Source organism: Stegostoma tigrinum, chromosome 29, assembly GCF_030684315.1.
Source record: "Stegostoma tigrinum isolate sSteTig4 chromosome 29, sSteTig4.hap1, whole genome shotgun sequence".
NCBI classification, from domain to species: domain Eukaryota; kingdom Metazoa; phylum Chordata; class Chondrichthyes; order Orectolobiformes; family Stegostomatidae; genus Stegostoma; species Stegostoma tigrinum.
Window position 1 is genome coordinate 21,332,694 of NC_081382.1, and position 20,878 is coordinate 21,353,571.

A 20,878-nucleotide genomic window follows, 5' to 3' on the forward strand; every position below is an offset into this window, starting at 1 on the left:
AAACATTTCAAGTTGCTTTACCTCATCAAACAAAATTGGGCAAGAAACGTGCAAGGAGATCTTGAGACAAAAAGCTTAGTTAAAAAAGTAGGTTTGAAACAGCTATTCATGTTGAGACTTAGGAGGAGCGTACAGACTTTAGTGCCTATGGAGCAGAAGCTACAGCGTCAATAATGTTTGATGCCACAACTGGTAGAACAGAGATCTTGGACGGGAGTAACAGGAGGAGGGACCAGTGAGTTAAGACTGGATGAGAACACAGATATAGGAAAAGACAACATCAAGTAAGGATTTTGAAATTTAGGCATTGCTTAGCCGGGAACCCTTGCAGGTCAGCAAACACAGAGGGGATGGACAAAAGAGACTGGGTATGAGCAACAGTTTTTACATAACATTTGCAGAGGGATTGATGAGCAGGTGAGCTAGGAGTGGGATAAAACACTCTAACTGTGCCTTTAAATACCAAAAAAAAAATCACAAGCAACAGAAAATCATTAATAAAGGTCTGAGTGATCCCAGTGGCCAGAAGATCAATAATACTGCACTATATTGTATCCCTTCCACCATTCAATTAGTCTTTCTACATAAGGTACCAATTCTCCCTTAAACTTGCCGACATTATCTGCCCTCTTCAGAATTTCAAGTGTGTTATACTAACCAAAGTTTTTATGGTCTTCGATGTGCTTCCAGAAACTGGACATATATTTGTATTTCTTCCCACAAATATCGCAGGAGAAAAAGTAATCTGAAGAATACATTAAAGGAATATTTTACTTACTTGAGTATGTGTATAGAGAGAATAATGGCTCTCACAATATAGTAAGATGTTACATAAAACATAGAACAATACGGCGCAGAACAGGCCCTTCAGCCCTCGATGTTGCGGCAACCTGTTAACTAATCTAAGCCCATCCCCCTACACTTTCCCATCGTCATCCATATGCTTATCCAAGGACTGTTTAAATGCCCCTAATATGGCTGCATTAACTACATTCATGTCAGATTGTAACCCAAATAAACTTTCAGACAGCTTTGACTGTGTACACTACATACAAAACAAACAGAATAGAGCAATGTTAAGAACTGCAGTCATATTACCTGGAAGTGGTCTTCGTTGGAATGCAGGGAGGTGATCTCTTGAGGTGATTTTGAAATTTGAAGGAGGGCTTACTTTTCCCGTTATACCTGGATTTGCAAAAACTTTGATTACCAATCTACACAACGTTTATCTTCCACATAGCAGTTAGACCCTCTCATGAGGCAGAGTTCACAGTGAATCAGAGATTGGGGTTTTCTTTGATCTGGGACCACTAAGTTCCTTTGGAATCTTCTATCTGGCTTTCAATGGAATAGCAGATATGCATCCTTCACCAATAGCTTTTTTACTTATTCCATTCTCCAAGCTGGCTCTTGTCTTCAACTTCCCTTATCATATTCCACGTTCCCTCAATAATCTTTCCTTCTATACATGTGCACAGGTAAGGCCTTCTTCTTTGGACAACTTCCAACAGGGTCCCGTTCCCCTTCTCATCAGCATCAGTCTCTATCATTTAACTTGCTCCCTTGCCCACTGGACTTTCCCCATGCAGTTCTTTCAAAATAGGAAGATTGCAAGAGGCCAGGCCCATGAAGTAGTAGAGATAGTCAGGACAGTACAGATGCGAGAAAATTATCGAGATCATAAAGCAATGGAAACAATGATGGATATCCTATTCTGTTCAGGATATTATTTATTACATTTAATTTTTCAGCTAGGTCTAGCTTCTGAGTAATGATAAGACATCTCTTTGCAATTGTTAGGGAGCCATATGGAAAATTAATGTTTGATTTGTTTAAGTTTTTAAGGCATAAGGCTGAATTTTTCCCCATAATTAGGGGAAATGTTATTTTCATGGTGTTTCACAGCACCTGTTCTATCATGGTTCATGGAGACTTTTCTTGTATTAATCTTCTGCTGTTCGCCACATTCATGATGAATCCTGGTTCTGCAACACCCAAAGTATTCATTCATTCAGCAGTAAAGGTGGGTGTGCTCATCACTGCCAGAACCGTGCACCCTTCATGTCACTGGAGCCATAGTGAAACTCCAGCACAATGCAAGTCAGGAACTGGCTGCCACACTGTGTTACTCTACCTTTATCACATGGGACAAGTCCCATAAAGAGAAGCTGGCACCTGCTTCACTGACAGGAACCTGAAGGAGCCAGTCAACAGGAGGTGTGGAGAGGAGGGCCATCCTTTATCCTGTAGACTGGCAAAGGAGACTATGCCACCTGACTCAGCCAGCTAGCAGCTCGGGTCAGTGCCATTTCCTGGACTAAACAGAACACCCAGCAGTACAGAAAGTTAATTGATCTTCTGTGCTCCACAGAAGTAAATGACATCACCTTCTTTCAACTACCTCACACTCACTCTAATTTTGCCACTGCACAGTAATATCACCAAGGCTAACAGACTATAACTCTCACCACAACATGCAGCACATCTACTCAAACTCTCACTCATCCTCCCTTCCTGTCTATAACTCTCACCACAACATGCAGCACATCTACTCAAACTCTCACTCATCCTCCCTTCCTGTCCTATGCACTTCCTACTCACTCACTGCAACACCTCTTCTGCTTCTACATAATTGATGTCTTATTCAATGTTGTTGCCTTATAAACAGCAACATCACAAGGAATCCTCTGAGCCCACGCTGCAAGTGTTGGCATCAGCTTGTGTCATTACAGCCTAGTTGAGGTTGGTGTGAAGATTGTAAGATTTCAGCTACATGTCCTCATAAGTAACTTGCAGGCTGTGAGACTAACAATGATCCTGTCTCATCCTTTGTTTTCCCTTGTGTGACTTTCCCTTATCCCTGATTACCAATAGCCTCCCCTTCCATTTTTATGTTCAACACCTTCATATTACTCTGACTCTTGCTCACTTACTCCTGAGTTCATGGTTATGCCAACTACAATGCTCTTGTGACAGTGACCTACATGAACCTCCTCTTCCACAGTAACCCCAACCCCATTCTTGCTACAGAGTTTAAAGCCCCATCCTTCCATCTTGAGTTGCACCCTTTCACAGTAATCATTCCTTAAGTTACCTAGTCTAATGAACTCCAATCCCTTTCTGAGGACAAAAGAGACTGGCCCTCATAAGCCCTCCAACTATTAACAACCCCACCTCCAAAAATGGTTGGATCTTGCCCTACAGAACAAAATGTGACCCAATGCCTAGACTGAAAAGATACTGTTCCCCCACACCGTGGTTGGACCAAGCACCTAACTGACTGTAGCCAAACTCCCACATTGAGATCGGACAAGCCGCTCAACTAACTGTGGCATGACCTCAGACTGGCTGTAGTTACCCTTGACTCTAATAAGGACTGTCTGAAAATCAAAAGGTGCCATAGGTAAAACACGTGCAGTGTGTTTACTGCATCAGCAGCTGGGACATGCAGCAGTTATAACACTGACATACCATGGTGCCATACAGCAATATGTCCACACTCTTAACTGTTCTGTGATGCCAACCAGGACAAGTGAACTGCCTTTCTGTCTGCGCTAAAACGCAACACAAACCACAGAGGCTGTGACCCTGTAAGTTCTCAGTGAAACACCAAGAATCTAAAATGCAAGGCAAGCTGTCAGCCTCTAATTGTAAAGTGAGCGAGTGCTGAGAAAGCAAGCTAAGAGCCATTAAATTCATTCTGTGCAAAGGCATGAAATGGCTGTGCATCCCTATGCAGACAGCAAACTGACAGCAGCACTGCAATATAAGGTGTGCACAAGCTTCAAAGTACAATGACATGTGGAAGTGGATTATGAATTAGACAGAAATCAGGCAAGATGATGTGGTAAAGATGGTGATCTGCCAATGCAGAATTCTGTGGACAAAGGATGGAAGTGGATGTTGTCAATGCAGCACGCAATGAAGACAAAAAGGCCTCGAGATGGAACCCCGGAGAAACAAGTGAGGAGCTGGGTCTGCCACATAACCACTCTAACTGACAAGTTGGCAGCTGGCACAACCTATTTACTCCGCGCTGATTAGGGGAACAATGAGATTTCACATAGGTCAGGTTCATTTAGCCAATAATGAGATATAAATGCATGGAAATAAGGTAGTTGCTGCTTGTTAAAGAGATGCGGAACTCATCACTGAAACCTTACAGGAAAATTTGGAACATTCTTTTCTCAATAAACAAAATTCGCATTTTCTCATTCTTGCTGTATTCCCACATTTCTTGCCATTGCCGATGCCGCTGAAGGGCTGGGAAAATTAAGAACATAAGATGCAGGAACAGAATTAGTCCATGCAGCCTATCATGTCTGCTCTGCAATTCAATAAGAATATCGCCGATCTAATAAACCTCAGCTTCACTTTTCTGCATTTTCCCTCTTGATTCCCTTATTTCACAATGCAACAACCCTTTTCAATAAAGAATTAGAGATTCACTACCCTCTCAGATAAGAAAATCCCTCTTACCCATGTCTTAAATGCATGACCCCCTTATTCTAAGATCAAATCCCTCTGTTCCTAGCTCCTCCCACAAAGGGGAGACAATCTCTCTGCATCAGTCCTGTTAAGCCTCTTAAGAATTTTGTGTTTCAATAAATTCCTCGTCATTCTTTTAAACTCCAGCAAGTATGAAACCAACCTGAATTACTGGATCCCTACAGTGCAGAAACAGGTCATTTGGCACAACAAGTCCACACCGGCATTGCAAACAGCATCCCAACCAGATTCGCCCCAACACCCTACTCCTTTAACCCTGCACTTCCCATGGCTAATCCATCTAAACTAGACATCCCTGGACATTGGCCAAATTAGCTACCTAATCTACACATTTTTTGGACTGTGGGGCTGTAGAGCCAGAGTTTATAGATGAAGAAATCAAAAGATCATACGAATGGTGTGAGTGGACTGTCAGATGATAAGTCTCTGCAGGTGACCAGGAGTGTTAGACGGTGGTGAAAGTGTAAACAGTTGAATAACCAGCGAAGGGATGACCTATAACCCGAATAAGGGAGGCAAAGAGATAATTACGAACAATTAAAAGTAAGATGAATGACTGGAATCGCATGTTGAATTCAAACTGTACAAACTAATTAAGATTGAAAGACCATAACAATTTATCAAGGCTGTCAAAACAGGACAGTAAGGAAGATTTTACAGATAAAGAACAGTGTGGTGGGATAACCTGTAGTGCAACATGAACCAACATCACAGTTGAGGCCGTCGTCATTGGTACGGAACTTGGCTACCAGTTCCTGCTCGGCAATTCTGCTTTGTTGTGTATGTTGAAGTCTGCTTTGGAGGACGCTTACTCAAAAGATTGGAGGCTGAATGTCCTTGACTGCTAAAGCGTTTCTCCAACTGGGAGGGAACATTCCAGCTTGGTGATTGGTGCGCAATGTCCATTCATCATTTGTTGTAACGTCTGCATGGTCTTGCCAATATACTATGACTCGGGGAATCCTTGCCTGCAGCGTAAGAGACAGACAACATTGGCCGAGTCACAGGAGTATCTGCCACGTATGTGGTGGGTGGTGATCCCACATGTGATGTTAGCATCCATGTCAATGATCTGACAAGTTGCACTGCATGGTTGTGTGGTGTTGTGGTCAATGTTGTCCTGAAGGCTGGGTAGTTTACTCTGAACAACGCTCTGTTGAAAGGTTTGGCGGATGAAGGCAAGAAGTGGAGGTGTAAGGAAGATCTTGGCAAAGTGATCAATGTCATCTATGATATGTTAAAGACAGTGAAGAACATGGCATAGTTTCTCTGCTCCAGTGAAGGACTGTACAGCAAAGGGTATTCTATCAGTCATATCCTGTCTCCATCTTCTGAGGAAACAACATGTGAAGCTGGATGAACACAGCAGGCCAAGCAGCATCTTAGGAGCACAAAAGCTGACGTTTCGGGTCTAGACCCTTCATCAGAGCTCTATTGGATTCTCCAGCATCTGCAGTTCCCATTATCTCCGTCTTCTGAGGAGGTTGTTGTGGTTTTTCGCTGTGGCACATCAGAACTGGTGATCTATGAGATGAGCATCCTTTCCAGTCCTTCAAAACCTTCAGGTGCCCGTTGTTTTCCTCCTCATCTGAGCAAATCCTTTGTATTCACAGGGCTTGTCCATAGGACATGGCTTTTTTAATATGTTTCGGGTGAAAGCTAGAGGAGAGCAGCATCGTGAGGTTATCAATGGGCTTGTGGCAGAGTGAGGTACTGAGGTGTCCTTCCTTGATGGAGATATGTGTGTCCCAGAATGTAGTCTATGATAAGTCAGATGGTGGGGCAAAATGTGTTGATATCACTACGTAGGTGTTTCAGTGATTCCTCACCACGAGTCCAAAGGAAGCAAATGTCATCAATGTATCTGGTGTTTAGCATTGGTTGGAGGCTCTGCGCAACTAAGTCCTACTCGAAATTACGTGTGAAAATGTTCACATACTGGCGTGAATATTTGGGCCCAATGGTTGTTCTTTGCGTCTAGATGAAGAACTGGTTGTCAAACGTGAAGACATGCTCAAGGATGAAGCGGATGAGTTGTAGGATATTGTCTGGAAATTGGCAGTTGTTGGTATTGAGCACTGAGGCTGTTGCAGCCATGCCGTCGTTGTGGGGGATGATGGTGTGGAGTGCCGAAACATCTATTGTGGTGAGGAATGTTCCTGGTTTGACTGGTCCTTGGGTGCAGAGTTTCTGTTAGAAATCTGTAGTGTTGTGAGAGAAGCTGGGGGGGGCTTCCTTGTACAATGGGTTTCAAGATGCCATCAACATAGCTAGAGAGATTCTCACACAAGGCCCCAATGCCTGATACAATGGGATGTCTGGGTATGCTGGCTTTGTGTATCTTTGGAAGAGTGTAGAAGACCCCTACATGAGAAGTATGCAGGTCAACAGCACACAGGATATTCTGAAGGTCTGGATCAAAAGTCTTGATCAGTCTGTGGAGTTGATGGGTGTGTTCTTTGGTCAGATTGGCAGATAGTTGTCTGCAGTGTTCCTGGTTGTTCAGTTATCTGTATATTTCCTTGCAGTAATCCGTTCTATTCTGTACGACGATGGATCCACCTTTGTCTGCTGGTTTGATGACAATGCTGTGTTTGGTCTTGAGAGCATGGATGGCATTGCATTCTGCTTGGGTGATGTTCTGTGCTTCCTTTTGAGCGTGGCTGATGAATCTGGTGTTAACGCATCTCCTGATGTCTTGTGCATATATGTCGACCCTGGGACAGCAGCCTTCTGGAGTTCTTCGCAGCCTTCAAAATGTCATCAATGACGATGAGCATCTTGTCAAGATCTTCCCTACACCTCCATTTTTTGCCCTCAAACAACCACCAAACCTTAAACAGGCCATCGTTCACAGTGAACTACCCAGCCTTCAGGATAACATTGACCACACAACCCTGCCATGGCAACCTCTGCAGGCCCTGTCAGATCATTGACACTGACACTACCACTACATGTGGGAACACACCCACCACGTTCATGGCAGATACTCATGTGACTCAGCCAATGTTGTCTGTCTCATATGCTGCAGGCAAGGATGCCCCGAGCCATGGTATACTGGCAAGACCACGCAGACGGTACAGCAACAGATGAATGAACACTGTGCAACAATTGCCAGGCTGGAATGTTCCCTCCCAGTTGGGGAACACTTCAGCTTTCAAGGACATTCAGCCTCCGAACTTCGGGTATGCCTCTTACAAGGTGGCCGACAAGATAAACAACAACGCAGAATCGCCAAGCGGAAACTGGTAGCCCAGTTCCACAACCATGAAGACAGCCTCAACCATGATCTTGGTACATGTTGCACTACAGGTGACCTCACCACACTGTTCTGTATCTGTAAAATCTTCCTTATTGTCCTGTTTTGACAGCATCACCTTGATAAGTTATGATCTCTCTGTCTTAATTAGTTTATACAGTTTTGAATTCAGCATGCAATTCCACTCAAATAGTTTGTCTCCAGCACCACCTTATTTTTAATTTTTGTAATCATCTCTCTGCCTCACTTATTCAGATTATAGGTCATTGTTTTGCTGATTATTTAGCTGTTTACACTTTACTCGCCATCCAGCACTGTTGGTCACCTGCAGAGGCTTATCATCTGACACTCCACTCACAATATCTGTTTGATCATTAGATCTCTGTGCCTGTAAACTCTGGGTCTGTGTGCTTTGCTCTCTGACTGCACCTGACAAAGGGGCTGTCTGAAAGTTTGTGTGATTTCAAATAAACCTGTTGGACTATAACCTGGTATCATGTGACTTCTGACTTTATTCCTTAGATAAAGGGACAAAAACTGTTCACAGTATTCCAGCTGCAGTCTGACTAATGCTTACTCTGCTTTAGCAAGACTTCCCTATTTTTATGCTGAGCTTTATCAGTTTATTAATAATAAGTTTATAAGTAAGTTTATTATTTGAGCATATTCTTGTCTAATTCTGCAATGAAATTTCCAGCAGAATGAAGAATGTCCTTCATCATATTCTAGCCACCTAACAAATAATCATTCACAAACAAAAACGGAAATTGCTAGATGAACTGAGAAAGGGTCACTCAACCCGAAAAGCTAACTCTGATTTCTCTCTACAGTTGCTGCCAGACCTGCTGAGCTTTTCCAGAAATTTCTGTTATTGCTTCCAATTTACAGCATCCACAGTTCTTTTGGTTTTTAAAATAATCATTTTCATCTGTGTAGTGGGTCCTCTAAGTAGTAAGTTGCTAACTTTTTACTTCTTTCCAAAGGACTATCTTTAAAAATAAGCAATTCTATTCCGGTGGAAAGAAAACTTGCATGTCTATAGCATCTTTTATGACAACAGGATGTTCCAAGGTACTTTACAGCCTATCAAGTGCCTTTGAAATCTGGTTATTGTGCAATGTAGAAAATGTGGCAGTCAATTTGTGCATAGTAAGCTCCCACAAACAGCAATGTGATAAATATTTTCACTTATTCCAACCACTACTATCCTTGAGGAAAAAATAATTAGACTTTTTCTCATTTACTAGATGACTACTACAGATACTTTACAATAACAGATGGCATTTTTCCTCAATCGAATGACATCTTGCGTAATTTCTCCACAGAGAACAGTTTTACAACTGTTTCAGAAAAGTGTAAGGCAAGACATCAAATTTATTCCAGATCATGAATTTTCATTATTGCAGCCAATGCTGACTTTGGCAACTGTAAATGTGCAGCTAGCCGAGTCTGGTTTAAACTAGCCTCTTCAAGCTCATTTTAAGAATGTTATTAGGTATTGTTGGGGGTGTAAACAGTCAAACTGATTTATGGCACAAAGCTTTATGCATTTTTTTTCCATGAAACTGCAAGATTTGCAAGAGTATCATTCTGAGCTTATACACTAGAGTATTTTTCCAGAATGAAATGCAAGGGAATCATTACACTAATTCTGTGTTTGCTGAAGAATGATCGAATTGCAAAGATACTCCGACTAAATATAGTAAGCACAGAACTGGCCTTAATCAAACTGTGTCGGGTACTATGCACTACTCAAAATTACACATTTGTACTTTTTATAAAAAGATAATGCCTTGTGCTAGTCAATCCATTCAGTTCCTTTTGAAAGATTTAGTTGAGTACTCATGCAAAGGAAATTGCAACCGGGGGTAGAAAAAGGCCATTGTGCTTTGTGATTTGTGGAAGAAAGATGGATACAATTGTGGTCGTTGTCACTGAGGGAAGCTGCAGCCTCAGAAATGTACAGTGGAAAAGTAATTGAAACCTGGGATCACTAGGCACAAGTGGTAATTTACTGTTAACTTATAGGTCTGTTGCAATTCTAAAGATTTTGGGACAAGTGCTGAAAGTAACTGAGATGAGTCAAAAAGCTGAAGCTTAAGTTTAAAAGCCAGAAGTACAGCACAAAATGATTCACCAATTACCTTATATTGCATTAGGGCTTATGCCACTCAAGTAATCCAAAATAGATTTTTAATGTCACCTTTTTAAAATCAACACCAATGGCTACAGAAGAGAAACTATTTTATAGCACTTACAATAGGAAACAGCTTCCTCTGTCTTTATAACCGATGGCCTGACGGCCACAGAACTGCATCCTCTGTTGTGAAATTTCTCTTGCCATGAATGTGAAAGAGACTGATTTCTGTATGAGCAGAAATCAAACTGTTGCAGATGATAGCCTGGAAGAACACAAGAAACATGGAAACAATTAGGAGATGCAGCATCTGTAGTGAAAACAAACAATTAACATTTCAGGCATAAACCTTTCACAAAAGTGGCACTTGCTCTTTACAGCTTGATCATTTTTGCTGTGATGTATTTTTCCTCCAGCATAGGTCTGCTTATTGTTCACCAGTGTTGTCTCCTGAAATGTTAATCTTATCTGTTCTCTTATACAGATGCCGTGTGATTAATATTTCCAGAATTTGTGTTGCGCTCTGATTAAAGACTAATTTCAAAAAGCAACTTAAGTGAAAATTTAAAACACATTGTATTGAAAAAAAAATGTCCATATTATAAAAACTAATAAATTACTATTTGGAGCAATGACAATATCTTGCATTTTCTCATTACCATTTGATGTGATAAAATTTCTTAGAAACGTCAGATTTGAAATGGGTGAAAAATAGATCCTGTGCCAGGAGATATTTGACAAGATGATTAAACTTGGTTTTAAGGGTAACCTTGGAGAAGGCAGAGTTTCAAAGCTTAGGATCTAGACAAAGGTTTACTTCCCATGGTGAGGCAAAGGAAATGGCGGTGGGGGTGGGGGAATAATATCCTAGAGCTAGCCGAGTCTGGCTAGAACTGGGGACTTGGCATATGTCGTTGTAGAACTTGGGGAGGTTAAAGATATTGACGGGATGAAATCAATGAGGTTCCAACACAAAGATCAAAACTTTACGCTGAGGTGTCCAAGAGCAAATGAAGGTCAGCAATGATTGAAAGCTTTTCATGAACAACACTGGATGTGGGACAAGTGACAGCAACAATTAAATGAACTGAATGGAAGTTAGGAGATTAGCCAGAACAGTATTACATTTTTTTTAACGATAATTGTATGGATGAGAATTTCAGCAAGTTGAGGCAGGATAGAGGAGAATTAGACTACAGCTAAAAGTATGGGCCCATAAGTTCTGCCAAGGTCAGTTAATATCCTGACACTACAAATGGTTTGGTTACCCTAAAGGCTGGAGAAGGGTGATGGAATTGGTGAAGGTGATAACTTTCTTGAAATTTCAAATGTTTAGTGGGAGAAAAATGATGGTATCCAGGCTAGCTGGATATGAGGAAAATGATCTTTGATTTTCATGAGGGGGGAGTTTGCAGATGAGGAAGTTGGTTGGTTGGTGGGGTGGTAGATAATAATGACAAATGTATGCTTCTAGAGATAATGGTACTGGGTTGGAAAATATACAACTACCTACTGCAGTTTAATAGCAAAGGCTGAAGGTACATGTACTGATCCAAGTTGGACAATGGAGGCACGGCATTGAAGGATCATGTGGTGAATTGTGTAGGGAGAAGAGATTTAAGAAATTGTTGCCTTCCCAAACTGGCATGAAGATAATACACATTTGATACAGATTGTGGAAAAAAATCCAGTGTCCAAGCTATAGTTTACTGAAATGTAGTTTCAGTTTATAATGCTTACTGGCAGGACTAGCTTTTTCCATCTTCATCATAATTGGCTTGAATTCTGACACTGGATTAATTTCACTTTGAGGACATAATTTGCCAGATCCATCTATAACAAATACATGGAAAAATGAGATTTAAATAGATGAGAAAAAAACAAATCAATAAGTATTAGTACCAGGAAATTTCACTGTATAAGGTCAAATTACTATAAAAAGAAATTCAACGCTTCCTCTCCGTGTATTCTAGTGAAGATTAACATTTAGAAAAATAGAACACTTAGCAACTTACCAAATAGTTTCTGTGAAAACAAAGCTTTTATATTGGGAGCAGAAGAAAACAGCATTCCTGTTAATAAGTAAATATAAACAGTTAATTTGCAAAGGTTGCATGATTTTGTTTACATTCCAACTTTGTCTCAATAATATTTTAAAGGCAATTAATAATTCAGTGAATCACAATCTGTGATTATTTGATGCTTTAGATTATAACACAAAATTAAAGAATCCTGAGTGTGGGAACAGACCCTTTGACCCAACAAGTCCACACCGACCCTCTGAAGAGGGCTCCACACAGGTCCATTCCCCCACGCTGTAACCCTACATTTCCCAGGGCTAACACAGCTAATCCACACATCCCTGAACACTATGGACAATTTAGCATGGCCAATCCACCTCACTCGCACATCTTTGGACTGTGGGAGGAAACCAGAACACCAGGCGGAAACCCACGCAGACATGGGGAGAATGCGCAAACTCCCAAAAGACTGTCACCTGAAGTGGAATCAAACCTGGCACTATGAGGCAGTACAGCTAACCACTGAGCCACCGTGCCTTGATTCTACTTGATACCCGATCCTTGTTACTATTTCATTAGCACATATACCCAATTCCGAAAGATACTAAAGACTGCATCTACCAGAAATCAGCTGTGTGTTAGTTTCATTCAGTTTCACAAAGCATTTCTCTCTGCTAGACCTAGTTAGTTCTGTTACACGCTTGTTCAAATTCACCTCATCCAATGCTAAACCAATTTTCCCATTCAATGCAGGTGGAAGTGTTCACTATGGCTGGGATATCCTGAGATCCCTGGGACCAGCATCATGTTTGAACCCTGGCCATATACCTAGTCAAGTGCTAACAGTTCAGAGTTGCCCTCACTGTTAATGTAGCGGCACAGTTGTCACAAACTAATGCTTCTCTTACAGAAGTGTCACAGCTGACGCTTCCTTGCACTTATCCCTGAACATTTCTACCCCAGTCACTGATTAAAGCACCAGGCCATATAAGTCATCTGTCCTTAGATCACCCTTAGTCCCTCTCACAACCTTCTACATCACTGTTACTCTTTCCCCAATGCTCACTGCAGCCAAGTATCTTATCATCATTCAGTGCGGAACCATCGCATACACCCAGATTGACGGCAGCCCCCTTAATTTGACTGAACACTACTCCACTTTGACTTTGAAACATGACTACTTGGTTGATGCCCAAACAATGTGTTTCCCATTTAGGCTGCTGGCACATGCTGTACACATGAGACTGACAGCAATCTGTCATACAGCAACACGTCTACCCCCTTGACTGACCAGTGCTAATAACCATGGTAAGCTGCCTGGCTTTGCGCCTATGCTAAACAGCAACGTGAAACAGAAGTACTGTGAGACTTTAGGGTTAGGCTTAGGAGGCCAAGTACAAAAAGACAAGAGAAACTGTAAATGCAGTGACTATCCAGGTAGGCACTAATGAGAGTGCATTAAGATAGCATGCAAGTAATGCTGAGACATAACCTGGTCCAATCCACGAGCTGGCTCTGTCCCTGTGTGCACAGTGTTCTTGTAGCAGCCTTGCAATGACAAATGTGGGTGTGTCTCAAAGTGCAGCATTGAAGCATAGAATAATACTGTAAGTGGGTACTGAGGTGTGCCATATTTGAGATGTAATGAACACCCAGGTATAAGAGCACCAGGACATAAGAAACAAGAACAGGAGTAAGCCATTTAGCCCCTCAAGCCAGCTCTGCTATTGAACAGAATAGTGCCTGATCCAATATTCTTCACATCCATTTTCCTATCTTTTCCCTATAACCCTTAATTCTCCTACAGATCAAGAATCTATCTATTCAACCTTAAATATACACAAGGACTTTTACCCACAGCTCTCTGTGACATGGAGTCTCATCGACCCACAACTTGTTAAGATAGGTCTAAATCAGTGAGTGCTAACAGGGCAGGCACAGTGATGTGGTGAGGTTGGTCACCTGCCAAAGCCAACTTGTGTGACAGAGGGTGGAGATGGATGATATCCATTAAGTATGCAGGAACATTCTGGTGAAGACAAATGTTGGATGAAAACCCAAAGAAGCCGGCATTGAGCTGTTGCTGCCAAATGATAGCCCTGACATCCATGTCAGGAACCGGTAGAGAATTGGAAGCTGCATAGAATTGGGGAAATTCAACTAATAATGAGAATCAAATGTATTGAAATAATGTAGTCGCTACACATTCGTGAGATTCTGAACTCATCATTTAAACATTGAGAGGAAAATCCCAGAATTTATTTTCTTAACATTGTGATTTTGACTTTACATTTTTTGCCACTGCTCATGCCACTTGAAAGAGTTGAAAATCCCAACCTAAATGACAGTGAAAGAATGGCAATAAAGTCAAAATTCTGGAACTCTCTCCCACTAGCATGGTGGCAGCCCTACTCATTAATGACTGCAGCCTTTTAAGAAGGAAGCTTACCACCACTTTCTAAAGAGCAGTCAGGGATAGGCATTAAATGCTGGCCTAGCCAGCAATATTCACACACCTTCAATGAATAAAATACAATTATTTTGATATTCAAGCAAATAGATCTGTTTTGCACTGCACACAGCAATTTATAGAGGTCTTTCTTTGGACTGCACTTTTAAATGCACATGGAAGGAGTTCGCACAATTTAAGGTTAAGATACTGCCGATAGTATTTTTAATGTATTTATTATGCCTGAACAATGTTCCACGTAACAGCCTGCAGAATCAGAATGCCTCAGACGCATAATCCTCTTTTAACAGTGTCCAAACATTGAATAGTGAAAAACACCGAAAATGATGTTCTTTACAAGTGAAATACCTGCAACTTCAGCCACACCATCAACTGTTTCATTGAGGCACCCATGAAATCTGTGTTTTGATGAAAAATGGTATCAGAAATATATCTGAAGTTATTGATCATTATTTGCAACAGGAACAATTTGGAAATGCTTCATTTTGGTGATTTCAGTCGTCTTTAAATGATTGGGCCTTTCCCATCACATTCTTATTGATGAAGGTCACACCGAAATGTACAGGCTTACAAAAGTAGTTACAAGTAATTATTTCATGAAGATGCTAAATCTTCAGCAACCTTACCTCTGATATTTTTGCTAATAGCATTAGGTTTAGAGCTGAAAGCAGCAACAAATTCTCCTACAGAAAAAAAATTTCAATAATTAAAATTGCCTAAATCGTTTAAGTTCTATGGATTAACACAGTCTGCATTACATTTATGCACAATATTTCATCAAATTCAGCATTCAGGCAGTTCCAACAAATGCTAATAATGGGTACAAAGTACAGATCAGAACTGGACAGCCTTTCAGTCATTCTCAGGCAAGAGGAAGATTTCTGCTATCATGTAACTTTATGGTAAAATCACAAATTATTATTTAATTAAACTTCAGAAATATTATCCTTTTTAATAGCTAAAAATATATTCAGCACTTCTGGCTAACTATGATCCACTTTGAATTTGATTCTAATCTCCAGGAAAATGATGAACAATTTAGCTTTCAGAATTTGACTTATTGGTTGTACATCAATGAGAAAATCAACTTGTAGAATATGAAATTTCTTCTTCTTCTAAACAGCTTTTCTTTAAATAGTTTTCCCCCCTTCATGATAAATATTGTTGAGAAGTTGATGCGGTGAAAATAACCGAAGTTATTTCAGGTCCTTTTTTCATGCTTATCACAACTAGACATCTTGTTGGACTTCACAGAGAATAAAGCGTAGTCAATACTGCAATGTGGCAACTATTTGAACACAGCAAGCTGCCACAAACAGCACTGTAATAATGATGAGACAATCTGGTTTTCTAGTGTTGACTGAAGGATAACTGTTGGCTAGGATACCAAGATAAGCTGCTGCACCTCACAGCTTGTTTAACATCTCATCCATAAATGGCTCTTCTGAAAGTGCAGTACACCTTCAGTGTTAGTGGATTATGGCATGAGTATATGAACCATCTTAAGGAGAGCTGGTGCATAGTGGTGATGTCACTGGACTAGTAATCCAATGCCTTGGGCAAATGCTCTGAGAACACAAGTTCAAATTCACCATGACAGACAGTGAAATTTGAATTCATGTAAAAACAAAAAGATAGTCCAGTGGTGTCCATGTAACCACTGTCAATTGTTGCAAAAGTCTGCCTCATTCACTATTTTTTTTTGGGAAGGAATTCTGCAATCTTAAATTGGTCTGGACTACACATGAATCCCTTTGTTCAGCAAATTGGCTGACAATAAATGCTGGTCTAATGATACCTTCATCCAATAACAGATAAAATCAAATTTCTGTACATTTAATTAACAACCAAGACTAGTTTTTTAAAATTAATAAGGGCAATTATGAGAGGATGAAAGCATTTAATTGCATAAAGATTGGTGGCAGGTCATAGGATTGGACAGAAAATAAAGAACAGCAAAGAATCACTAAAATAATTGAATACAAAATCAAAGAGGTTATGTTTTGGTTATACAAGGTATTGCTGAAGGTGCATCTGGAGAACTGTGTATAACATAGGTCACTTTATTTAAGGAGAGATGTAAATGCATTACAAGTGGTTCAGAGAAGGCTTAATCGACCACCACCTGGAATGGGCACATTGTCTTAACAGGACAGGTTGAACGGACTAGAATTACATCTGTTGGAGTTTAGAACATTTAGTAGTGACTTGGTTGGGACGCACAAGATCCAGAAGGGTCTTGACGGGTAGTTGTAGAAAAACAACAACTAGGGAGTCACTGTTTAAAAATAACAGGTCATCCATTTCAAAAAGAGATGAGAATTTATTTCTCAGAGAAAGCCATGAGTCTTTGAAACTCTTCCTCAAAAGGTAGTAGAAACAGAGTCTTTGAATATTTTTAAGGGAGCAGTAAACAATTCTTGATAAAACAAAGGGGTGAAAGGTTATCAGAGTAAACAGGAATGTGGAGTTTTCAGTCACGATTTTGTTCTTCATTGCAGCAGACTCAGAAGTGTCAGGTTGCCTGCTCCTGATCTTAATTCATATATTTGTGTGTACATATAGCTACCCTGAAACCCAATTTCATTTTTGCAATTATAAAACTGGAACTGATTTGCCATCCTTCAGTAGTGCACAGTGGTATACACTGTTTCTTGAAATTAGATTTACCCAAGTTTAACATTAATAAATTAAAAATAAAAGCTAGATATGCAATCTATAATACTAAAGCATCCAAAGTTACTGTTAGACAGGGAGTTGAGAAGGTAATTTTATGACTTTGTTGTAAAATATCAAACTACATAAGCCAAAACACCAGTATTGGCCATGCAGTAGTTTCCTGAAACAAATTTTTAAAAAACCATGCCAAAGAAGAGAGCTCTTCCTTTTCAATGTTCCTTGCACTCGATCCAACACACATCCCACTCCCCAAAGACTTACTCTACTCCAACTTCAACTCCAAATTCAACTGCCTGAAACCTTCTAGACTGTACACTATCCAGAGTTTCAAATGTTTCCTCAAACAGCAAAAATTTCTCCTTTCACTCACTCCTTAAAGCTTTTTGACAGCTCCTTCTCCTATCCATCTCTGGTCAATACAAGGAGGTCATGGTGAGCTTTCATGTATAATGGTTACAACCATCAATACTGTCTGGCATGAAATTCCAAGATGTGACCTCACAAAATACATTCCAAGGATAGCATACAAACTTAAAATGATGGTGCTCTCCAACATCGTCCCTCTTTACAGTAGAAGCTCAGGGGGTGAGTGATGCCTTTTTTTTATAAACAAGACCCTGGGAACTTGTATTATTCATCATTTAGATAGTACAGCAGTATCAGTTCCATGGGATGGGCATTAAGCACTATGCTGGTCAACGAGGTTGACCAGATGGTGGTGTTAGTAGGTGCCGTTTTGGTAACCAAACCAGCATGCAGCTGTATTATTTCACGTAACATTCAAGATGGGGTCCTGTGAATTTCTGAAGCAAAAATGTCCTTTTGAAATGACAGCCATTGACGTTCACACTTCGGTTTGCTTGGGTGGACTAACCACATAGCTTAGTTTATGCTTTATGTGTAGGTACTGTTGGATTGAATTATTTTTCAATAATTTTGACTTCATTAAGTGAGGAATTAAATTATTTTCTGCTTGAATGTGGTTGGTTGCAAAATGCTTTCTGTAAGGAAGAACAGCCAATGTGGCTCAGGTCAAAAATAAAATCAAAAACTTGATGTTTTTATGGCTCAAGCTAGTGTAAAGTCAAACTAACTAGTCAAACTAAATTGGCAAATGCTTTGGGGTATAAAGCTTTATGCAAGGACAGTTATGTTTTAAAAATACTTTAGTTTTGGAACTGAGTATTTTAGCCTTGTATGGTGATTTTAAGCTTTATGCATTTTGCTTATCTTACAATGGTTCTCTGTCACTTTAGTATGGTAATAAGGTATGATTCTTGCTCATTTTTGGAGAACAAAAGAAGTCTGTATGATTTTTGTAAAGCAACTTCGCAACGTGTTTCAGGTATCAACAATTATAATGGAGTCGCTAATGATTCTTTTAACAAAAAAAACCTGGTAGGCTTTGGAATAGTCTCAAGACAATTATTCAGTTAGTGCCACAGCAGCTGGGCAGAGATCTTTGAAGTTGGTTAACTACAAGGGGCAAGCTGTTATAGCATGTGACTGACATTCCAAGGAACAAAGCAAGACGTGCTAAGGGATAATCATCACTCTTACAGAAACAAATCAGGCATCTGTCTGACACTGTTTAGATTGATCATGTGCTATTCAATTGGCAAACTCAGGATACCTTTGGTCATGCAGTGACTCTCAAGGGTTGATTAACGGTGACTCTTAGTGGTTTGGTGCACGGTAAAAAACTGAAGGCAGGAGGAAAGCTTCCAGATGAGAACAAGAGACATGTACTTAATCAGTCAGAAATTGCAAACTAGTATTCCACTGTGAGCTGACTGAATCCACTGTTTCCATTCTATTTTCTTTTGTAAGTTTTATCACACAATAAATTGTGAAATTTTTGAAAACATACTTATTCTCGAAATGGTCTTGTCAGGACTGATAAACCTTTCAATTGGCTTTCTCAACGTTAATAAGAATTAAAATTAAAGCCAAGGTCACAATCTTGCAATACATTATTGTTAATTGGGTTTTTTGTGCAAACTAAATGCGATAACTAAGATGCATCTTATATGTGAGCATCAGTTTTCTTAATTGGGCTATTTTTGTGTTAATTGATTTTCTACCTCTAACATGCCTTTTCTTCTCAATCAAACCTGTTCAGAGATGTTATCACACATGTCTGGTGGGGTGGAACTTGAACCCAGAGGTCAGAGTACTACCATTCACAAGAACGCTAGTGCAGAGGTAGGATATGAAACAGGAGTTCCCAATGGGAAAAAAGGAAGAGGATATAAACAGATCTTCTTTATTGAAAATATGGAGAATTACACTATGGTATCCTTGATTAAAAACATCAATTAATGCAATTTTCATAAACATTAGCATTGTTGAACTAGCCATAGTACTCAGAATAGACTCAGAGTAAGAGAAGCTCATCATAATCAATCTGTTCTTTAAATTTGACTTCTCCAGTACTATTAAAACATCGATAAACTTCTGAGCATTTTATTTCTGGTATCCAAAGTGAAATTTAATGAGAACTAGTATAGTCAACAATACTGAAATTCTTGAGCACATATGTAAATGCTGAGCATTCCACAACAATTTATGGATGAATGAATACAAAAATGAGAGTTTAGTAGATGATCCACTCATTGAATAGTATCCATCCTCCACGCTGTTCTCGTAGCTTCAGCCTTGACATGGCTAGTCCAATTCAAGATCTGTTTACTGACTTCCCACTCACACCCAACCACCCTAAGAAATGTTTAGTGGAGGACTTCATGATGGTGATGCCATTTAAGATCAAGGGCTTACTCTTATCTGACATGGTAAGTATCCAGCACTTGTATGGCATACATAAAACACACTGCTTGTCAACCCAAGCCTAAATAATATGCAGCCGCTATAGCACAACACAGGCTGCTTCGTATCCAAGGATCGGTGAATGTTAAACGTTGTAGAATTGTGAGCACATAACCTCACACTTCACATTGTCTGGCAGGAAAGGTAATTGATAAAACAGCTTAAGATACATTAGCCAAGGACACTTTTGTGACACTGGAGCTGTGATTTCTTTTTATTATTCATCCATTTGAACAAGGTATACCATCAGTCAGTGTAAATTTCCTTTGAACCCCTTGATTAACTCCAGTTCTGTCAAGCTCTTTAATGCCAAAATCTGCTTTAAAGTTGAGGCAGTCACTCTGATCTGTTATGGCATTTAACACATATCCATGTCTGGCTTGAGACTGCATTGAAGTCCAACTGCAAGTGGTTTCTTGAAGTGGCTCCTGTGTTAGAGGGGCTCTCCAGAGTGAAGTTGCTGAAACAGTGAAAACATTTTCTATTTGAATGAAACTGACTGTATAATAAAGCTTTAGAGAAGAACTAAACATCTTCCTGTTCTGATGAGAGGTCATAAACCTGAATGATTCTCAGTTTTCAACAAAACAGCCTGATTCACCGAACAGCCACCAGCACTTTCTATCTCTATTTCCAGCTGTTTCTGTGTAAGGAAGCCGATCAGGCCAGAGTGAGGGATTATGCAAATTTACCCGAGATTGTGATAGTCCCTTTACATATTTCAGCGGAGGTAAGACGGACCCGGAAGACTGCAGCTAAGGTAAAGCAGTTTATTTTTAAAATTACTTACCGGTAGCGGGCAGCGGTGTTTTTCCTCTTTCAGAGAAGGAGCGGGAGCAGCAGAGGAAGTGATGAGGACCAGAGGGGCAGCCGGGAAGGAAAGCAGTGACCATATATATCAGCAAGGCGGCTAAACCCGAGACTCTACAACTGTAGAGTCTCCCACCCACCCTCCTCCTCTAACCTAGTTAATAAGG

The 20,878-nt window shown here is 40.2% G+C and overlaps 2 protein-coding genes across 4 annotated transcripts in view; one reads left to right on the forward strand and one right to left on the reverse strand.

Annotated features, from left to right (window-relative positions):
• LOC125465258 (zinc finger protein 91-like) overlaps window positions 1-11,733 on the reverse strand; it is a 44,322-nt gene extending 32,589 nt beyond the window's left edge. The window contains exons 1-4 of the mRNA XM_048558537.2: window positions 11,646-11,733; window positions 10,027-10,170; window positions 1,099-1,185; window positions 659-745 (exon numbers count right to left, since the gene is read on the reverse strand). Of these exons, the coding sequence (XP_048414494.2) occupies window positions 659-745; window positions 1,099-1,185; window positions 10,027-10,170; window positions 11,646-11,676 (349 nt within the window). The 5' untranslated portion in view covers window positions 11,677-11,733. The remainder of the gene's footprint in view (window positions 1-658; window positions 746-1,098; window positions 1,186-10,026; window positions 10,171-11,645) is intronic.
• The window catches only part of znf618 (zinc finger protein 618), a 228,833-nt gene that overhangs the window by 163,742 nt on the left and 44,213 nt on the right, over window positions 1-20,878 (forward strand). For 2 of the 3 annotated variants that reach the window (XR_009442777.1, XR_009442776.1), the window contains exon 15: window positions 20,539-20,877. The gene's annotated coding sequence lies outside the window, so the exon portion shown is untranslated. Of the gene's footprint in view, window positions 1-20,538; window position 20,878 lie in introns of those variants that run through there. The other variant, XM_059638340.1, reaches the window with a different exon arrangement.